This window comes from Strix aluco, chromosome 5 (assembly GCF_031877795.1).
Source record: "Strix aluco isolate bStrAlu1 chromosome 5, bStrAlu1.hap1, whole genome shotgun sequence".
Lineage (NCBI taxonomy): Eukaryota > Metazoa > Chordata > Aves > Strigiformes > Strigidae > Strix > Strix aluco.
The window spans coordinates 11,890,242-11,913,349 of NC_133935.1; the positions used below are offsets into that span (position 1 = coordinate 11,890,242).

The following is a 23,108-nucleotide window of genomic DNA, read 5'->3' on the forward strand; positions in this document are numbered from 1 at the left end:
CCAGGACCAAATGGAAGTGAAACCTCCTCCCAGCCAAAGCTGCTACCTGCACATGCAGAAGCAGACCAAGATTTAATCAGGTTCCTCAAATGCTAAGATATGGTACAAGGGCCTGCTCTCTGCTTCCCTCGTCAATCTTAGGAGCTGACACAGTTTTGGCCAACCTCACAGAGCCTGTCTGCATCTGGCCAACACCATCTCAGTGGAGCTGTACCAACCAGGGGATTTCCCTCTACACAAACACTAATTTGCTGAAGCTACGACCACAGCAGTTGGCCCATGCCTGAGTGCAGAAATGAGCATCAGGAACATGGCAGAGGTGACAGGCACTGTCCTTTGCTGCCTTGCCAAGAGCATATAAAATGCTGTCTGTCTCATTTGGTTGGATTTCACACTCACTTTCTAGAGGTGTAAAAGATTACATCAGGTCTTTGACTTATGTTGGCTTGAACAGCTGCAGTAGAGTCATGGAGCAGTCATGGATGGAGGAAAGAAACTTGGAAAAAGTGCAGCAGTGAGCACATGCCTGCAACTCAGCCACCCCAGGGCAACATCTGGAGTCTCAGAGAAGGGACAGAGAGCTTTGCACGCAGAAGAGTTTAACGCTTGCATCAAACATTTCCATCCAAATGGCTTCGCCTGCACTGAGGGCTGGGACTGAAGTTTCGGTGGGCCTTACGAGTCTCTGTTTTTGAATACCTAGAACACAAGTGTCCCTGGACCTGACCGGGACCTCAAGAGGCTACAGTAACAAATCAACAGCCATCACAGAGTAGACAAACTCAAGTCTCAAGTTGCATGGTTCTCATGGGAGGTTGTAGTCCACACATAACATCTGTCCATGGCTAAGAAGAACTCATTAATGAATACCTTCAACATTACTAGTACACTAAACATCAGTTGCAATGTTCCAGAGACCTAAGTACACTTGAAACATGCCAGAATTAAACTAGTCAACTAATTTACCATAAATTCTGTCTATAAACTGCATCCCACAGGTCTCCGTACCCAGAACATAAAATACTCCATAATGATCAGGCAGCCCACAAAAATCATTACAACGTAACAATAACACTAGACTCCAATTCTCAAAACATTGTGGTAGCCACCTTTTGTGTAAATCTTTAGGCATCAGTCCCATAAAAGGCTATGCTTTTAAGACCAATTAGCTCTAGAGAGAAGAGGAGAAACTGGTGAGGATATACCCATAAGTAACTCACAGGACTTGTTCCAGCAGCTTGATTTGGAACCAACTATAACCAATACCTAATTAAGGTTAACTGTGGGGATTCAGATGGAGATGTAGCGTTGTACCATGACACTACATTTCTGCCAGGAATATTGTTGGGTTTCGGTTCTCTTTTAAAAGACAACTTTTTAAAAATATGTTACTATTAAAAATTCTGAAAGTGTTAATTAAAAAAAAAAAAAAAAAAGAAAGAAGCGGTCTGAAAGTTTAATTCAAGAATGTTAAGATTCTCCTATTGTTCAGTCAAGTTTTGAGATAATCCTTTCCATTTCAGAGAGAATGGCTAGCACATTACACAGAGGAGCAATAAAATTGTCTACATGAGAAGTGCTGTCAAAAGAGAGGGTGGGGAGGGGGAAGAAATATTTTTCTCCCCATTAACTTCTTTCAGCTACAATAAACCTAAGTGTTTATGTGTACCAACAGCAGTAAAAATATTTTTCAGTCACAAATGCAATTGTTTCTTTTATGGCCCTGATTCAGCAAGGTAGATAAACTTCTGCCTAACTTGAAGCATGTTGAGTAATGTCATTGACTTTAATGGGATTACTCATGTGCTCAAAGTTAGGCACATGTTTAATGGTTCTGCTGTACTGTATCCACAGTTTTCAGGTATTTAAAGGAAAAGAGGTAACTCTAATTCACAATAGCAATTCTGGGGCTGATCAACAACCCTACAGAGTCAAAGGATCTTATCACAACACATAAATGAAGAAACACAGTGGAAAAAAAATCCTGATGGAATATGAAAGAATTAACTCTGGCCAAAAAAGTATATCGCTCTTTAAGAAAACAAAAATCCAGGCAACTGAGGCTACCAAAAATCTTTATCAGGTTAAATGTGAAACAGGATTATGAAGAGCTATAGATCAGTAATAGGAAGACTGTTTTACTTCCCTCCCCCTATGCTTGCCCAGGTATGATTTTCTCTAGCTGAAATATGAAAAGTAAATTGTTTAAAATATCAAAATAAAGGAAGGACCACAGGAGAGGTAGTTAAGTCCATTAGACCCCCAGTGCAAAAGGATAAAATTGTTTCATAAAACTAAATTATTTCTTTACAGGAGCCTTCAGAGACAAAGATGAGAATACCTGTCCTGGGATTACTCTTTCCACATAAAGCAGAATAAGGCTAGAAACAGTGAGGCTAAAAAAAAGTTTGTGAAATTAAAATGGGAATAAAGACACTATTTCTTCAAGTAAAATAAGTGTATGATGAAGACATCAGCTGTTCCCTGCAGGAGATCCTGCCCCTATGCACCTTAAGTTTGCCTCGAGGTGTTTGAGGAGGGCAGAAGGAAAGGTAAGGCTTTGAGAAAAATTCCAGATACCCAAATCCCAGAAATGCATATCCCTTTTCTGTCCAAAAAGGGAAAAGCCCCAAATTTCCACAGTGACTAATCAGTGCGCCTCAGCCCTGATGCAGACAGAGGCCAGGAGCAGCAGCAAGCGAAGCCAGTTTCTTGTCCACAACTGCTTGATTATGGACTCATCTGCAGAAATGCTAACTAGTGCCATCTGCAGCAACATTTTTCTGGGCAAGGAGAAGTCAAGCACTAAAACAGAACCAACTTGGGCTGCATAGACTTCTGAAAAGCTGTCATCTGCCAGCATAACTTACAATCACAACTCACCCCTGGACACGTTTCAAGTTAGTGACTGGATCCATGATCTATCCTAATCCTTCAAACCACCCAATCATTTAAGAGACCAGGCTTGATCTTGGTTCCAGTAATGACTTATAAGGAAATCATTTAAGGAATATTAGGAAGTCTTTAATGAAAAAAAAAAAAAAAAACCAAACACCACCCACAAATCAGACACTGAGTAATCCCATAGACACTGTAAGAAAAATCGCCTCTCCTATTTTAAGTTACTTTCTGTGTATTACTTAAAAACGTGCTGAAGTAACCCCACTACAAAACAAGACACTCTTTCTATGGAAATGGAGCTCCATTCACATCTGTGTTTTCACAAGGTGCTTTGGGAGTACCTGCACCTTGACACGGTTTCTGTGGTACTGTGCTGATCCTGTTATGCTTCTGCTGGAGCCCAGCAGAGGCTCAGCATCAGTAGATGAAGTTTTCCGCTGGTGGTTTTATTAGGGATTGAGAATGGTTTACAACTGGATCTTGTTAGAAACGTTCTCATTAATTCCTCCCCCCCTTACAAAATCAGATTTTGAGCTTGTTGCCTCCCTTTGCCAGTTCACAGCCTGACAACCCTGAGCTCAAACACCCCAATCATCTTCTGCTTTAACCCAAACACCATTCTCTTGCTACTCCTAGACCCATCTCTTTGACTTGCCTTACTTGGCTCTTGCCCTCTTTAGCACTTACTCTACTACATAGTTGTTCAGACTTCTCAGAGCAGGTTGAAGTTGAGAGTTCAAGTGAAGGAAGAGTAAGAACAGGGTTTGACCTGCTGCAAGCTGTTTCAGATGCAAAATGACGTGAAGAAAAAGTGTCACCCTACAGATTGCACTGAATTTTAATCTTCTGTTCTTACTCTTTGATTATACGCAGTGAGATCTATGTTATGAACTCTTACACTCTTCCCCACATCCAAATGCATTGCTACAGTTGAAGGCAGAATAGGTTCATTCATCCCAGAGGCAATCACCTGTCTGCTTGGGGCTGTATCGTATTTTCTGTTCCTTCACTGGTAGTGTGTGTTGGGACAAGAATATATTACTTATTTTGGCACTATTTTCCAACTCCAAACCAGCCATACATGCTCACAGTGCTGTAAAGTCATAATGATGCAATTGCAGTACAGTGGTCAAATACATATGAAGTGTGTATATAAATTAAAATTAACTGCCTCCACAGCTCTGCTCACATTGTAGCAGTTGCTTTTCTGATTCCATAAAGTATACTCTCCCCCTTTATTTCTCCTCTTCAACCCAGAAGCTCTTTGTTTCTCTGTCTGCTCTTACCAATCAGTAGCCATAACCTACAATTGAAATGGAACAATTGGATATGGTGGGGGTGAAAATGTATCAAAACATCAAAGTTCATCCAAAAAATAAGTGACATAAGTCTCTAATTTCCACAGAAACCAGGACTACTTTCCTGCAATCTCCTACCATAAAAGGAGAACATTCAAGACGAATCTTAGCATGTATCAGTACACTGCTTTCCAAATAGGATATTCTTCACTTTTTATTTTTGTTATAGAGAACCAGCACACATATTTTAGAGGAGGTATTTTTATAGAAGGTACTCCAAAGTATAGCTGAACCAAAGACTAACACTCTGTGGCAGGATCTCTTCAAAAGTCACGTCAGTGGTTTGGATTCCCCTGTTGAACAGAAATGCTCCAATCCTGCTTTTGCACCAAACCAGAGCTGTTTTTTTCTGCCTAGGCCTCCATCCTGGGCCATCTCTGTATGAAAACAGTCTTCACAGCACACACCTCACAACTGAAGACTATTTGCATTGTCTCTCTCTATAAAAGAGTAATACCATCACCTCTCCTTTGGATTCGCACATAGGAGTTAAGAAAAAAAAATGCTTTTGTGACCTACAAAAGCCTTACTTGAAATAATTCTCTACGACTTGAGGCCTTTTGGAATGGAAGGGATATATTGTTTTGACTTGATTAAAGCTGAAAAGTTGATTTGACATCCTGTTGTCAAGGAAACCAATTCACACACAAAAGAAAACAGTTGTGATGGTATCATTCAGACTATTCAAGTGACCTTAGAAAGAAAAAAAGGCTTCAGTTCCAAAGATTTGTATTCAACTCACTTCACCACTGTAGAAATAAAGATCATTGCTCTTTATGCTTATTGGAAAGCAGTTTTCAATCTAGAAAAAGCAAAATGCCACATCTTCCAACTGCCAGATCCAATACTTTGCTGGGACCATACACATAAACACACCTACCATTTATTGCCTATTTCAAAGAACCACAGAAAGAATCACACAGAAGATGTGTAGGGAAGGAGAAGGAATTTCTTTAGTTGACAGGACCATGATAAATACCCCCTGACACATACCACACCTATTGAACAGCAGCTCGCAAGCCAGAGTTTTAAACATCCTCCTTCAATGACAAATAAAGCTTACCTCAAGCACAGCAATGTTTGAGTCCATCTTTGTTTTCCTAGGAGATATCAAAAAGCAGCATTTTTTCTCTGCCAGCCTCCTAGATCCTCACAAATAGAGTTTTTCATGCATTCACTAAATGGGACGTAGTTATGCTCAATCTGCTCACTCCTCCTACCTACAGGATCCTGAAGAGGCAGAACTGTCCTGGCTGACCACTACCACCATCATCCAGCTTTGCAGCGCATGCAAGTCTTACAGAGGTTTCATTCCCTAACAGCTCTGGGTAGACTGGAAAAATGAAACTTTCTATCTATCTGCTCACACACTGTAATTATACATCTCTTTCTCCAATGACATAGCCTCTGCCTGGCCGAGTGAGCAGACAGATGACTAAATAGCAACTTGTCTCTAATTCCGCTTAGAAAAAAATAGGCATGGTATTAATAAGGAGGGAAATACACTGAGGAATGAATGCCAGTGTTCTTACATTATTGTCATTTAAGGGCATCACACCAAAGGTCATGGACATAATAAGCCTCAGTCATTTTCCATTTGTTACACAACATACAAATTGCCACAGTGTTAATGAATATCTTTCTCCATTCCTGGCCAGCCAAGACACTGTATTATTTCCTCTTAGACAAGTACCTAACCCTTGGAATTCATTATTTCCATCGTTTCTTGCAGCACTTTGTCCTTAGGGCTGAGCATAAATGCCACAAGGCGGCCGTGAATGAAGCATCAAATGCTTCATACGGCTGAGCCTGACTTCTTTCTGATAGAGCTTTTTTGCTGAAAGAGCATACAAAGCATATTTATATTATTTATGATCAAATATGCACACACACGTTCATATATGCTCTCTTACAAGTGTTTTAAACCCCTTTCAGAACACAGGAAAAAAATTTGACATTGTCTGTACTTTCTGGATATTGCTTGACACTTACATATTGAAATAATAGTTATGCTAGAAACACCAACTGACCACAACAATAGCTGCTACCATGAAATAACCGCATTTCCACTTTAAATGATGACAACTGGAAAGTAGCTCTTGGAACAGAAATGACATTCACAGAAATGTGGAAGGGCTTGTATGAAGGGATATAGTGCTTAAACCCTCTTTACTCCTAATAAACCGCTAAAATAGCACAGCTGAGCTATAGAGAGGAATGCCTTATTTCTAATCTGCACTTCATTGTATTTTAAGTTTAGGAATTTTGCATAAATATTATAGATAGCAACAGCTGAACCAAATTCATGCTATTTCATAAACTGAGTTTTTTTCAAGGTGATAAATTATTATTTCCACTGTTCACCATAAGTATAAAGAATGTGCAGATGAAAAGAGAATATTGAAGGCTGGTAGCTTTGTACAGGTCTGAAAAAGACTAAACTTTATGTGCATAATTAAAATTAGAAAGAGAAGAATGAAGTCCAACACCAAATGCTGAAATAAAATAAGCTTCTGCATATTATCAAACAACCTCTACCTCTGTCCCCCAGACTGAAATACCAGACCCTGCGTTTTGATGACCTTATCTTGGTATTTTCTCCTCTCCCACCCAACAAACTCAAACAGCAAGAGCCAGAAAAGAAGAAAGCTGATGGCACTGCTAAGCTTACCCACAAACAGGTCCATACTCTGTTATGAGTTTTGCGTGGTTTTCCCAAAAACCCTGGATAAAAGAAAAATAACAAAGTATTTTAGAACAGTACTTAACAGAAACTCTGTTATACAGAGTTGCTAACACACACACCAAAGCTTTGAGCTTCAACTAGGAGAACCACAGTATTGACTCACAACCTCACCTTTCTCTCATTGTCTATCTGTGACAGTAGAGCCTAGAAATGATGACTAAAAAAAAAATCCCAACCCCCAAAAAGACCTGGAGACACATGAAGTATGTTTTTGTCAGGGTTTTGCACTCCAAAATATGTTACCATTTCATGATTATATTTTTTTAAACTAATTTCATTATGGGGTCCTGACTCATAATTTTTTTCTGATATGTGTGTGGATGGAAAAACTGACAGAGAAATTAATAACAGAGTAAGTATATGACTTACTAAACATAAGAGAAACAGGGAATGTGGAAAGGTTGTCTTGGTTTGGTTTTAGTTGCATTATTGAAAAAAAAACGAAACTTGCAAAGTTGGAGTTTAGCACGAGGCAGTCACCTGGGACACCCTTCAGAACAGTAAGCAGATTTATTTTAACAAACTTTTAGAATTTTTCCTGTTTCATTTTCATAATTGATGAAAATTGGTATCCATTTATCAAAATATACCTGCCACTATACTAAATTGTTAGTGTCCTAAATGAATTCAAATTGATTAATTTGAAAGAAGGTGTGCAAAATGTATCCCCAAAAGTGAATATGAAAAAATCTGTTTTAACAAAACTGCGATATTAGGGAATCATACTGCGTCGTATTTGTAACTTGTCTATGGAAAAATAACACATTTGACTGCATTAATCTGCATTTATATTAATTCAAGAAAGACTATTGTGATCTATCTTCATTTTTCAGAGAAAATTCACTAACAAAGTAGAATACTTACGCCTCTTATTGAATCTTTCTTATTTTTTATGACATACTGAATAATATTAGCTAGAACAATATGAACTATTGTAAATACATTAACTGCAGACATAAATAAACAACACCAGGTAATGTGTGTATGCTTTGGGAGCATTTTACTACGCTAGGCAAAAGAAAATCTGGTAATCAAAAGTAGTTATCCTACTTATCACCCTTGGGTGCTAATTTATCACCCAAATTAGCAATGCACTTGCCACCACCTACAGTCCTGCTCTTATAGAGCCCTTCAGTTGTTTTTTCTTCTTAATAGAGTTGTGCTTTTTTTTTAATCATAGACTTGCAATGTTTATTCTACAGGACAATATGTCTCCAGGTTAAGGGCTGAACTTTAGGTCTTCCTTAACCTACAAAAAGCTAAAGCACTGGATGGTGTGTAAGAAAACACCCTAAATATAAAATTATGAAAGAGGTGGTTTAGATGATTGCCTGAAAATATATATATATTCTCACCTGAAAAATACTTTACTACTAAGATAAGCAGAAAAGCCCCATCCATTAGCACACAGAAACTAAGGTGGACAAAGCCTTTGAGATACCACAAATACATACAGCTAACTCAAAAAGGCTTTTATCTGCAGACACTGAGGGAGGGGAAAAGGTACACACACATTCACACCGACCTGCATTTTGCTATAGCGATACTTCAGCAGTTGCAGGATTTCAGCCTGCAATTGCTATGATTTCAGCATTACAAAGGTTGCCTACTGCCTTCCCCTGCTGATGCAAGGGGAAATCCTGGGGCCAAATTCCCCCCAGCGCTATTCTCCAGGAGGCCATCTAAGGCTGTGTCAAGCAGGCTCAGCTTTTTGGTTCACTCTGACCGCTTTGCCTGGGAGAGTGACTCCAACCTGCTTAAAAGACAGCCGACAGATTTACACCACGCTGAGGCATCACCGCGACACAGGGCACTGCTCAAGGTTACTGGGCAGCATCACACACCAGTGCTTTGCACCCCATGTACCACAACAGTATCAGTTGCATGGGGCAGAAGGACTTCCAGTCTTGTCAGACGATGCTGAATCAGGTCTGCCCTCTCTCCCACTTTCCTCCTAGCCTGAGCCTTCATCCCAAACTACAGCCTGAACCTTGCCTGCTAAATTTTGCTTTGGATTGTGAGCACGCACATAGGTATTGCTCTTGCTGTATTCACCAGCTGCATTCCAGCGAGCCAGCAGGATATTAACATTTACAAGAAGCCTAGGCTTTAAATGATTCAGTGAAAAAGCCTTCCAGAAAGCTGGCTTCTTAGAAGCGCGGCTCCTGGCTCACTACAGTAGAGGGGTCAGGCAGAACACATTTCAAATCAGGCCTGTTAACCAATAACTGGTTTTCCACCTCCAGGTCTCCTAAATGATAGCACTGGCTTAAAATTAACCACGCTTAGTTTTTCTTCCCCAAAGTGAGAAGTACAAGCCTGTAGGATGGGGGGAGAGAAGGAATTGAAAAGTATCTGGGAGAGATTGTGTGAAAGCATCCTGCACCATCACATACACACCACTGCCTGTCTCCGCCATCCACCCCATGGACCCACTGCTATCCTCACCCCCTTCACGGGCATGGTGAGCACTCATGAGCAGGTCTCGTTGGGCTGCCTGGGAAAGACAAGCAACCAGCACACGCAGAGCCTCACGAGGCTGCTGTGGCCAGAGCATGGGCAAGGCAGAGGGCATGTGTGTGTGTGCATCCCTTTCAAGCCAAGGCACACCTTTCAACAAGAGGAAGCTGGGGTTGTATGAAGTCACTTGTGTTTCTTCTCAATAGCCCTGTGGAAGGCCAATGTACCTGTGATGGTCTCAGTACGCTGTGGGGGGATATGCCATGTCCGCATAGCTCTGCCAGTTTTGCAACATCATCCCTGAACATGGCTCCCAGTAGACAGTACCTCGAAAACATCCTCCTCCTCCTATGAGTCATGTTCGAAGCACAGCAAGCCTCATAAGTGCTTTTGGTAACTTATTCACACTAGCTGAGGTCGATCTGCTCCAAGGCTCATTATCGCAGGTTTGTCCAGGTTCATAATTGCAGTTGTTCTTAGGACCTACAAGACAACTAAGCAGCTGCCCACCAACAGCAACTGTTTTACAAGAAAATGTAGGCGGAGACCTCTCTTTGACCCTAGATCACCCAGTGGGTAAACACAAGGAAAGGAAGTGAACTTAGAAATGGTGCCTGCTGACGTATACCCAGTGGCTCAAACAGCCATAAGACAGGAGCTATAATGAAGCAATGTAGGGGTTAGGAAGGGAAAATCAGGGAAAAATGGAAACATAAGTATTCTGATTTTTTAGGAAAACAGAAGGAAACTGAAAAGCAAAACAATGCACAGTATTATGAGATGACACCATGTGCATCGGGAGGAACTGCAGCACATTAAACAGTCACTCGTAACAATGAAGTATAAAAGCATAGTCAGTAATGCTGTTCCAAGTCAGAAAAATCACTTAGCTTTTTCTTTGTTTGGAAGCAGCAGAATATGAATTGTCATCAACAACAACTGAGAAAAGGGTTGGGGCAGGGGGTACTTGCTGTGTGTGGCCCCTACAGAGAGGTACCAGCCTGATGACAGCCCATTATCAAACAAGATAATGCAGGAGTAGGAAAAGCTTCTTTCCCTGAAGAAAGCATATTTTACAGCATCTGGTATACCATGGAAACAGCAGCTCAAGTGGGCTGACTGCTGCACACCCAGAAGGCTTCTTTGTTTACATGGCTGGCAGTTGCCTCCCTACAGGGAATGTGCATTCTCCCCTTCCTCTGAGCATGTATCATCAGCTGCATCTGTGGGCCGAACTCCACGCAAGGCTAAATCCTGCTCCCAGGGATACAGGTGCAACCCCTGTGGAAGGGAACAAGATTTGGGTCTGCATCAGCCAGAGCAAAGTCTGGTCATTGCCAACCATCTATCTTGAGATACTGAACATTGGAGGCTTCAGCTTGAGCAGCACATACATGAAAGGGCTTCAGAAAGGACTCTGTTGGCTCAAGTATACTCTTTCCTTTTTTCAGTAGATTCTGCCACTCCAAGACGGATCCTTCTGCAATTTCCTCCTTGTTGCATATTCACCTTGCTAGTTCCTCACAGCAAGGAAAAAATCTGCAGCAATGTCATCTTCCCTCCTTGCTGAAAATGGGTGTAGGCACTAAGCCAAAGTTTTCAGAAAGAGGCAGTAGTACCGTGAATTTCAATTTTTGGGGTGTCTAACATGAGACATATCCAACCTGTTCTTAGTAGTTGCTCAATACCTACAGATCTTGTGGCTGTAAATGGGGACCTAAGTGACTTTAAGCTTAAGCTCAAGCTTAAAGTAACCCAGACTGCACAGAGGATGCTTTGTAACATTTCAGCTTGCTGCAGCTAGAAAACAAATCATGTGGTTTATGAACTTAGCTATAGTCCTTAAGGGTCACTAGATAAAATGGTCTGAAGAGGGCCACAAAGCTGGGATCCAGCAGATGCGTGCTTCTGACAGTAACTCAAAATTTGGACTCCAAGAAAGTGACTTCCAGAATGCAATGAGGGTAGCCCTTGAATTTTGTAGTGCACTGAATGTCACAAAAGCTACTGAGCTGTGTGGAGATGGATGTGGTGTGCCCATCAAATCAAATGCAAGTGGGAAATGTTACCCATGAAAGAATAGCCAAGGGAAAAAGGCTTCTTTTGTTGCACCTTTCTGAAAAGCATCACATATTACCTGATGTCAGTCACTTTCCAAGATAGCTTGGATTCAAACTTGTGACTCAAAAGCCAAAGACACCACATGCCATCACTAGTCCCATATAAGCTCCACCCTCACCACCCTGTAGTCAGACATGATGTTCTGTTTCACTGTGGTATTAATAACCACAGCATCATTATTTGAGTGCATAACTCATACCAAGAGACAAAGATCTATACAGTTATTTCTGGTACATAATGACAATGAATGACATTTGTGGATCAGATTCTTAGTATTCAATGGGCTTCACATGTCTTTTTTTCCTTAGACCACCTGGAGAAAAACAATTACTTAATAACTTAGTACCTAAATTGATATTTTTTTAAATACAAGCTAATATGTAATTAAAGCAACCTTGTATCAGACTGCAGCCCACTTTGAAGGAATAACCCCAGACTGTACATCATCTCCAGTAATAATCCTAGTGAAAACACTAGGATGCCAGCAGACAAGAGGAGGAAAACAGCATGAACTTCTAACCAGCCTGATTCCGAGCCATGTACATAGTTTGTTTCCTTTGATCGTTTCCCTTAATGGCTGTCCTCTGTGTGTAATTTGGTTTAATTTATGTGTATGCCATTTCAGATTTTAAAAAACACATATAGCCCTTCCAAATTTATTAAAAGCAGCCTTCCTACCCTTAATAGTTATTAAGAGAGGTTAGTGTTATGTAATTAAGTTAATCCTCATCTGTAAAGGCTAATTAACTGAGCACTAATTGAATCTGCATATGAAAATTTGGACAATGTGTTCTCATTACACAATTAAAAAAAAATTACCTGAACTAAATACCAAACAAATTGTAAATTTTTTCCTTCTACCTTTTCAGATCTTTAATGAAAACTAAGTGGGCAGGTTTATTTCTGTGTGCTGTATTAGCCCTTGCTGTCTGGAACAAGGAGTTGTCATATCACTATTTGGAGAAACCGCGCCAGTCTTTCCCTGAAAGGTGGTTATTTCCCCTCTTGCATGATCTCTCCCTTCCTCTCTGCCCTTACCCCATGTCTTTCATCTCCCTCTTCTCCTTCTGCTGTCCATCACCTGCCCTGGTCAACAAAGGCAGAGGCTTCTGCGATCAGGTCAGATGGATGGATCAGATTGCATCGAGATACCACGTCAATGGATCACATCACCCAAAAGGATCGGATGGCACAATATGATTCGGTCATGCTGATTCACCACCCAAAAGCCTCCATGCAGCCAGCTTGAAGCCACCTGGGCAGTTTTGGCAGGGCACTACCCTTTCACCCCCAAAGATCACTTGACAGTGAAGTCCTAGGGAGAACAGCCTTACCTCATTCTCCTCTGCCTGGGTGTGCCTGCATTACAAAAGCAAGACATGTTTTGGACCCTTTTCAGCCTTTTCTTGAGACATTTACAGTTTAAAACAGTCAGGTTTTCAAGAGGGAATTAAGAAAAGCACATCATCCTTTCTGGTATTTGCTGTTTCTCCCCATTAACCAGGTTAATGGCTGATTCTAATAGGCTGGTAACTGAGGAGTCAGTGGGAGGGAGGGGAAGCCAAGCAAGTAAATACACAATTGCGAGCCTGACCTCAATAGCACGCAAGATTTCCCAGTGCATGGAACACACACAGTTCTCAGATTTTCTCACAAACCCCGCCATATGTTTTTAACATTTGAGTCATAAGCACCAGCACTGCATAAGTGGCATGGCTGGATGGAGCAGCTGCAGCCAGTTAACAGTCCCTCAGGCACCACTTCTGGCCCACCAGTAACAACCTGGCACCCTGCTTCACAGCAAATACCTAAAGGAAAGAGGGTCAGAGGAATGCGAAATGGGATACACTACATGTTATCTTTCTTTGGTAAGGTAACACATTCACTAGGTGAGGGAACAGCGGAAGATGTACACAGACTTCAGTAACACATTCGGGTCTGGTGGCAGGTGAACAGTCATCACACCCAGAAGGATGAAGATCAGGATAAAAATTGAGAGACAGTAAACATGCAAGCTGTAGGCAAATGAGTACGGACTGAGTTGAAAGAAAAAATACAGGCATGAGAGGAGGAAACCCATAGATTTCTTAAGGGTCAGTCTTGGGACAAATCTCATTCAGTGTTTTGAGGACTGACTTTGGCACAAAAAGCAGACAGACTTTAATGAAGTACATTCACGGTTCTGGGTTGAAAGACAGATTCTTTCCTCAGCAGGCAAACAGATTGAGATTGTCATATCAGAAGAACTGGATGACCTAAAGAACCTGAACAACTGTAACAGAGGAGAGTCTTTAGTTGAAAGCAAAGCTTCATGCCCTTAGAGGGACTATGTTAACTCCAAGAATTTTTGCAGTAGTAGATTATTGTTTGAAAATAACAGAGAAGAGAAAAACCTGGATGGAAACATCAACCACGGGATAATGATGAACAACAGGTATGATGGAAACTACAAATGTAGAATGTCTGGGATACACTTTCTCTGGAATGCTGCATAGAAATCTGATGAGCCACATTCAAAAGGAATTAATTAAAAATGGAATGAGTGGAGAAAAGGGTTACAAGGATCCTCAGGGAACAGAAGGCCTGTCTTACAAGTAGTAATTAGGAGAGTTCATTTTAGCAAACCAAAGGTTCATTTTAGCAGACCAAAGGGAGGAGACATGCTTGCTGTCTATAAATGTACTGGGAGTAACCATCAGGGAGGGAAAAATATCTATTTAATATAAAGGCCTACATTACTAAAATATCAAATAAGTATAAACTGGCCATGGATAAATGTTGCTAGAAATTAGATGAAAGTTATTGACTATCAAAGTAGTAAGATTTCTGAACAGCCTCCCAGTCAGAATAGTGAAGGCAAGAACCTCAAGGAGGGTTTTGAAGCACAGGAGATAAGATGTGGATACTTATTAAAAATGGAGTGTAGGATGAATAACCCAGCCCATCTATGCCAGCCCCTCAAGGTGATACACAGCCACTTCCAGAATGAGAGAGACTCTTCTCGTGGAAAAGATTTACTGTACGCTGTTACATGCATGCTGCATTCACACATCTAGTTGATTCACCTTAACTTTCCAAAGCATTCCCACATAGATAAGGCCTCATACATTAATTTGGCATACTGCAATGAGATTCTTGCGCTTTTTTTTTGTCTTTCTCTTTTCAATCTCATTTCCCTTTACAAACTTCATTTCCACAACATCTCTGGGATGGTAAGTGCCCATCTGTCACAGGTGGGGAGTTGAAAGTACGCAAGATTAAGCAATTTGCCAAATGCCACACAAGAAGTCAATGGTACAGCCAGAGACAAGTTGCAGGTTTCTCAGTCCTCCTTCTTGGTATCTTACACAACCACTCCTTCTCTGCTATAGAAACACAGACAGTATATGAGATAGGAATATCAACAAATTCGATCTATTTCTGAGTTTTCAGACGTATCACATGCCTGAGGCCTTGGAGAAAGGCAAGAGGAAAACAACCCTACATACACAGTTAACTCTAAAATACTTTAAATAGAGGGAGGTTTCTTCCTCACCCAACAGTTGGCTTAAGATTCAATTACTTTTATCATAATATGCATAGCTACAAATGTAATTAGTCACAAAATTATCCAGACTGTCAAATTATTCCAGCTGCTGTATTTGACTCCCTGATTCTTGCAATGATGAATTCTCCGGACTGATTACACTGGCTAAAGTGATATTTCTTTTTATCTATTTGGAAGTCGCCTGCCATTAGCTTAGGCCTTGTTTATATCTGCTGCAGAGCTATAATTGCAATCTTACTATTTTTATTAGGACTATTGTCTAGATAACACTTAAACCTGCTAGGCCCTTATTTTACTTAATTGTAAATGTCACAGAAGACACCTATTCAGGCTTCTAGGAACCTTTATCAAAAACAGAAAACATGTCATTATGAAGACATGTACAAAGAGAAATACAATTTGTGCAATGCGTGTTCATGAAAGGCTCCATATGAGGTCTTACAGACTCACTGCAATTTCTGATCCTGTGATAAACATATATTTATAATAAGTCAAGAAACTAAGAAAAAAGAGAAAGGAATGATGGCTTTGGTTTTTTTTTTACTAGAGTATGTAATTTCCACTAAATCTCTTCTAAGTTGTCTTCTTTCCAAACGGACTGTAATTCTCTCCTACACAATCTCTTCTTGTATGTAATTCCACTGGATCGCTAACCATCTTTGTGCATTTCTTAGTATTACTACACCCTCAAATTACAACAGGAAAACAGAGAATTACAGTGCTCTCTATAGGAGGGAATTCATTGTGCAATAGAAGACCATTGCAATGTGTATTTTCACTATGTGCTCAATGTCTCTCAGATGGATTAGCGTAAGCATTCAGCACGTCTTACTAATGGAGAATGAATTTTATTAGTTTCCTTTGCTGGCCTCCCTTAAGGGAAGCAAAGTAGTAATTGCATAATTTAAAGAAATGGAAACAACTTCTTGTAGGACAGACAGACATGCTAGCTAAATCTAAGGAAAACAAACATTTCAGGAGTACTCTGACAACACAGCACTGTTTTACGGGGCAACAAATTGGCATTTGGAGAAATGAAAGTTGACTTCTTTCCCAAGAAAGGGAGACAGGGACTCTTTTTCTCCAAGGAGTTTCTCCACTTCTGAAGAGTGTCCCCCTCCTTCTCAGATCCATCAACAGCAGATTCCTTCAGATTATGAAAATGTCATTTTTAAGGATAAAAGTTATTAATGAATCCCATTGTGCAATAGTCTCTCTTGGGCGTGCAAACACACTTTGAAATAAGTACTGGAAAAATTACATGTCCATGTGCACATCTTGCATCTTCACATACAGAATTAGAATGACAGCGTTTAAGCTTTCTTTTCTGATGCAAACTCTGGGTTATCTCATATTGGTCTAACTCACCAGTGCCTAAGCGGGTACTATTTAGACAGGTGGGTTTCAAGAACACCTCAGCTTTAGGAAGCAACATTACTCATTCAGGGGGTGATAGTATCTTGGTCTCCTCAGAGACATTTCCCATCTATAGTGCTAGGGTTCTCTACCATTGTTTACGAACCGATTATGAAATCAATGCCCCTTAATTATCTGTGATCATAAGTTTGAAACTATGAAACATACATCTGAAAGAACTCAAGATTATCGCAAACTCCATCTGTGTTCAGCTCGCAAATTTTGATCTTTTATTGTGATGACACTAAGACACAAAACAGTGCACAAATCAAAGCACTATGCTGCACACAGAGTACTCCATCAAGGGAAGAGACATGGAAAGAGCATTACACGTGACAGACATTAATCATGCCACTTAATGCATTACTGAAGGATACTAGGACTATTTCTGTATTTTAACATAGCTGGACAAGCCCAGCTTCCTCTTGCCTAATTCCCACCTTGTATGGATGCAGGCTCTCAAGCATGAAAGGAGAAAAATGTCCCTATAGATTGTACTGGCATCTGATGCAAAACAGAGCATGCTGCTATCTGTAGCATGGACAAGCCAGGCATAGGCATGACAGGTCCTTTTTTACTACCATCTGTCACATGGCACCTCTGTAAAAGCCACAAGGTTAAGGACAGACAAGTCAGCTTGACACACACAAGCCTTGAGGTGAACCCATACATTCCACAGGGCATGAGGGGGCATGTGGCTGCTAAGCTACAAGCATCTTCACCCTGTCCATGTGAACAAACATTTGGCATGCTTCATCCTGCTCCCACACCAACAGTCTACCAGGTAGGATGGACTTACCCTAAACCACTAGGGACAGAGATGTGTTGTAAGATCCTGTGCAGAACAGAATAGTTTAATCCCTTCGGGAATAATACAAGCTGCAGCCCCAACAGCCATATCATACCAGGCAGTCAACTCTTCACCTATCTTAAAGTAATTATTCCAAAAAAATCTCCTTGTCTTCATAAGGCAAGTTACTCTTCATGTTCTGTCCTGAAGACAAACACTGTTTAAGATCCAAGCCACCCATGTGGTAGCTGGTAGGATCCAAGCATGGGAAACAGACACACTAGAAAGCCATATCAGGCCTCTCTGGAACAAGGGATTAGGAAGAGACAGACAGAAACATGCAGTGCCACCCCTGCATGGGCTGGAGATAGGATTGTGGAGAGCAGTAGAAGCTGAGATAGCACAAGGAAACTAAACAGGAGGTTTCAGCGGAATGAGAATCTGGGACAGCTCTAGGGATCAGCAAGGCCACCAGCCAGCACCTAGGGCGAGCACAGGGGGTGCCAAGCAGAAGCATAGTCACTGCTTCAACCATGATAATTTCATAGACAGAAGAGCTTGGTTTTGGAGGTGGGGATTGAATTGGCTCATATCACCCATTCATTTCTGTTTCGAGACCATCACTCAGGGCTGGATTCTGCAGCAGCACCACAAAAAGCACCGTGTGGATCCATCTGGGCTGCTTTTTTTTTTTTTTTAATGAATGCTACACACCTGCAAATACCAGCTATTTTCCAGAGGAACCAATGAATTTAGCTGCCCCTTCATAACTGCATCTGCACCCAGAAAGGGAGAGAAGGGCTTGGCACCTACATTCAGTACAACATCCATACAGAACTAGATGCTTTGGCACAAGGCACAAAGTCGAGAGCAACCATTGCTCCTCCCTCTCCCTGTGAATTAACCACATTCCTAGGGGATTGGGCAGCTGGCAGAAAGTAACCACTGCCTGGGACAGAAAACAACTCTTCCATCACACTGCCCCCCCTGTAAAGCAACAGCCTGGAGGGACTGTGGAGGAAAACGGCAGGGGACAACAGCACAATCAAGCACCTTATGAAGACATCAAATGGAAAACTGTCAGTTGCTTGCACTCTACAGTGTTTCTTACGTATACAGTACCAAAGTGCCACCACCTACAGAGTTGAGGGTTTGCACATTCCGGGCTCCAAGATGGTCACATATTGTTAATAGTAGTGCCAAAGTGGGGGCTTTCTCCTGGAGGTTCTCAAAGAAAAGGGGACCCCTGTCTGGTAAACAGTAAGAAATCAAATTGTGGGCCATTTGAATGACAAATTCTATCCAGAAGTAAGAATCAAAATAACATGATGCACTGTTAAGAAGCAGTGCTAAAAAAGTTTAACCTGTCTGACATCAGTGTTTGTCCCACAGGAAAAGGGATGGAGGACATGGTGTCCACTCATGCCCTGGGAAGTAAAGGGGCATCCCACCATACTACTGGGGATAGTAGGGGGCACCCTACGAAAGCATCTTTCTGGTGCAGGCACCAGAATCTGCTGCAGGAGCAAGATCTGGCAGCAGCCTCCTCTCTGCTGGCTGATCTCTAAACCCAGCCCTGGCACAACAAGTATATCAGGAAATAGTGGCATGACCAGAAGGTGAATGGACTCCTAACCCACTCCCAGGTCCTTGAGGGCTTTCACAGAGACAGGACAGTTTAGGGACTGCTTAAACTTCAGGGATTAAACTGGGTTTTTTTGACCACTCTCAAAACCTGGCCTCTCCATCACAGATTTGGGTCAACACCTCTTTTTAATTCAAGATCAAAATTACAGGGTTGATCTAGAAGTAAAACTAAAAGCAAGACCCGGATGAAGAGAGTATATATCTATTCCTCTGACTCTCCTGCTAAAATTCAAGATAAAAATTATTATACACATATATAAGAAAAAATATATATATTTATTCATAACAACCTCAGGTTATTTATATGACAATGAAGGATGCACAAGAGAATCAGGTCCTCCAAAATACAGACAAATATCTCAGCTTCCGTGGAACAGGTCATTTCTAGTGGATGATAGATGAAATTCAATTAAAGGGACAGCTTTGAAGCACTGTCATTAGAGCAGAGTTCCTCTCTCCTGCAAATCCCTAACACAGTAGCTGGACATTTAGCTTTGTTACATGCCAAAATCTTTGTGCCTTGTAAAGAAAGACATGGGAGAAGGAATGTTAACGGCCTCTTTTTACAGTAGCCAGTTGTCAGAGGAGGTGGGAGAAAACAAACCACATAGAAAACAAATGCCAATTTGTGGTCTTGACCATTTAAAAATGGATCCCAAAATAGTCTGCTAAATTGTTTCACCCGGAGCAAAATTACCCATGAATACATATGCATGCACACAAAAACAGCATCTCTTGACGCAGTGCTGATGGTGACTGCAGTCAAGGAAGAAGTGTTACTGCATTCCACATTGTGAAAAGACCACAATGCAGTAATTATTCTGAAAGGTTTTCACAAAGCACAATTATTAAGCTAACATTATCCCATTATTGTTTGTTGCTATGGAGATAATATAATCAATATATTTGCTGGATTGATTTTTTTAATACTACTAGCACACTGCATAATATAGCAAGATTTAACTCAGTGCATTAACTGATTTTAGTTTATGATTGGCAAAGTCTTGAGGCAATAGATTGCAATCCATCTCATGCCTATTATTCTATCAAGACATTTAATGTCAAAATCTCTGCTGCAAAAGCGAGTTTTCCTTGTTGAAAATGAGAAAAAGGATAACAAATTTCTCTGAAGAGAAGCAATCTTTTAAGCATGAATTTAACACTTACTCCTATTTTTCCTAAGCCAAACAAAAATTACCAGACTGATTACAGAAGTAGTAGAAAAGCAAGTTGTGTCTGAAGCATCTCAAGATGCTTATTTATTCCAGTGCGGATGTTTTGAGGCATTATCGTCCTCCACATAATATAAACTTCTCCTGCAGCAACAGGAGGCTCTGAGAAGGCGTCAGCAACTGCAGCACTGTGCCAGAGCCCACTGGATGCGAATGCAGTTCGCAGCCTTGCCACCACCTCTTTCTGTGCACACTTGGAAGAGTCACTCGCTACCTGCTCCCATGCCCAGCAAAGACAGTGGACACTTGGCCATTGGTCTCAACGGGTAGTGAAGCAAAACTGTTATAGGCGCTGGATTTAGTTTCCTTGCCCATAAAAGTGCAAGAACACTTCCTTTCTTCCAGGTCTGCCTTTGCAGATTATAAACTTTTAGCAAATGAAGTGACTGTTCCTGTGTTAGGATGGTGGTAAGCGTGCACAAACTTGCGTCTTGGATCTTCTCAAGACAGTAATATAACATATTAAGAGGCTTCAGTTTTGACACTTGTTTCAGCCCATTACCTCTCCTAGGAAGAGATGGGCTCGTCATTGTGCAAAGTCTCAAAGCCTTTTAACATGTATTTGTCATAATTGTCCATAGAAGGATTTTAACAGGTTTTCCCCTCCCATATGGCCATACTGTGGTAAATTGCTTTCACCTCAGTCCCAGAGGTGATCATATTTTGTCAGCATGCTCAGGCCAAAATTTATAAGTGCAGCATGCTAGACTTTGCATAACTAAATAAAAGAAAAGGAGTTATAGCAATGTTTGAAAGTAACAACGCCTGTTAACTCCTGTGGGCTCATACAGTTACGCTTTTAGATGCCACAGTGCGGCTTTTGCTGCCTTGGGTTAGACACCAGTATATAAGCATTTTGGCCATAGAGCTGCTTGCATAGAAAGTGAAATTATTAATCATAGTAATCACAGGAATTTCACCTTCTCCCTTCCCTAAAGGCACCAGATTGGGTGGTCTTGTCTTTCTACGTGAAGTGGGCTGCAGCCCAGTAATGTAACTTTTGGACTGGCTGGAGGGGATCCATCAGGAATGATCACAGATTAAATATGTTGCCTATGCAACACATCTGGCCCTTCTGGCCCAGGGGATAAGTAATAGCATTAGGAATGCAGATTCACAACCCACCCCCTGTAAAAGTGCTGCACTGCCACGAACACAAGCAGAGCTAGGGCTGCTTTCTAAGCCACCTCTGCCCTCCTTGCTCCACATGGCACGGATCGTTCTCTTCCATCATATTTCTCAGTGATGCCACTTTTACCAAAACAGCTCTGAATTGCTATGTGGGCATGTGCCATGGTGTATAAGATAAGCACATACGTAGGGTTGCTTGCCTTCCCACCTTCTTTACTTTTATGTTATTTTATGAAGGATTCTTCTGCTGGATGGAGCTTAGACAAATAGGTATGATACTCATTCAAACAGGCTACTGTCACATGTGTAGCCTTAAAGGACACCATCTGCTAGCTCATAAGCACAGGAAAGCATTGCTTAATACACATCACTGTTTCAAATATGAAGAAAAACTTATTTGTTTCAAACCGCTAACAGCATGCTGTTGACCACAATGCCTTATCGTGCAACAGCCCAGAAATTCTGCAAAAATAAAAACTCATTTAGCTGTGGTCCATCAGGGGATATCAATTTGGGTAACAAGAATGATACAATTACATTCCTAAGCAATTGGCCTCAGTAACAGACAGACAGCACCTCTGGTAAATTGGCTGCAGGCCTGACTTTACCACGCTCATTCATACAGAGTAGAGCCTACCAGCGAGACCTCCTTCATTTCTGTGCTAGAGGACTAAGATACTACTTGGCAAAACTGAAGTAATCTGCGTCCTGCTGCAAAGGTTGAGGCTAATCACACTTCGCTTAGTTACATTCTGTAATTGTTGTGTATCTTCTTCTAGCCAAAGATTACAGTTTTCTTTATTTTTTTAAATTAATCAAGTCATTAAAAAATAAAATTATCATTACTCCACAACACAGAGATTGAACTTTGCTGCTGGAAGTTGAGCTCACACATAGCAGAGTCATGCAGCAGCGAGAGGCATGGCACAGAGGCATCAGTCAAGGGGGAATCCTGTCCCTACGCAGCAGCACTTCCGGAGCTCGGCTTTGCCAGCCCAGCTGTCCCCAGCAAGTACATTGACCCGGGCTGCTACTGGAAGATACTGGGGTCCTACAGCCTCACCTGCCTGACTTTTCCAACAACAGCCTTAGTGGGAACAGAGAAAGGACAGCCTTTACATAGGTCACACCATGGTGCAAAAGGCTCTCACAAATCTCCTTCTCTACTCCCACCACAGCTAAATATAATTTAACCTGAAGCACTTTGCCTGTAATTATGCGAAAAGGTGGATTTGAGATGGGGGGCTGGAGGGGAAGCCAGCACCGTGCGTTGCAGAGCTCCCTTTACCGGCTCTGCAGCAGCGCTATGCTCCGGGAGATGGGAGCTGTTCAAATGTTTTGACAGAACATGCCGATTCCTCAGGAATGTTTTTATTCTAGTCGATGTGCCAATTCTGCACAGATTTCCAGTGGAAAGCAGGCAGACAGTCTGGGTCTGCTGAAATAAAACGACTTCACCCAGAAAGAAGATAAAGTTGCGTTTTCCGACTATTTTTACTCAATTCACGATTGTATTTGTTTTAGTCAGTTTGTTGGATTGTTTTCAAATTTACCTGGAAACTCCATTTTCTAGCAAAGACAGGCCAAAAGGCACCAAAACACCATAGAAAATTAAACTCAAGTGAAAGACCTCAGAGGACTTTTCAGATATAGCTTTGTAAGTAAACAGTGCACAGAGATAAACAGGGAAACCCAAAAAAACTTTACACTAAATTAATGATGTCCTAACCAGAGCTGCTTAGTCTGATTCTGCAAGAGC

At 41.3% G+C, this 23,108-nt stretch overlaps 1 protein-coding gene across 5 annotated transcripts in view; it reads right to left on the reverse strand.

Annotated features, from left to right (window-relative positions):
• The window catches only part of TBXAS1 (thromboxane A synthase 1), a 232,174-nt gene that overhangs the window by 145,926 nt on the left and 63,140 nt on the right, over positions 1-23,108 (reverse strand). For 3 of the 5 annotated variants that reach the window (XM_074825958.1, XM_074825957.1, XM_074825955.1), the window contains exon 3: positions 6,931-6,983. The exons of the other annotated variants lie outside the window; for them this stretch is intronic. In XM_074825958.1, the coding sequence (XP_074682059.1) occupies positions 6,931-6,983 (53 nt within the window). The remainder of the gene's footprint in view (positions 1-6,930; positions 6,984-23,108) is intronic. 5 annotated transcript variants of the gene reach the window in all.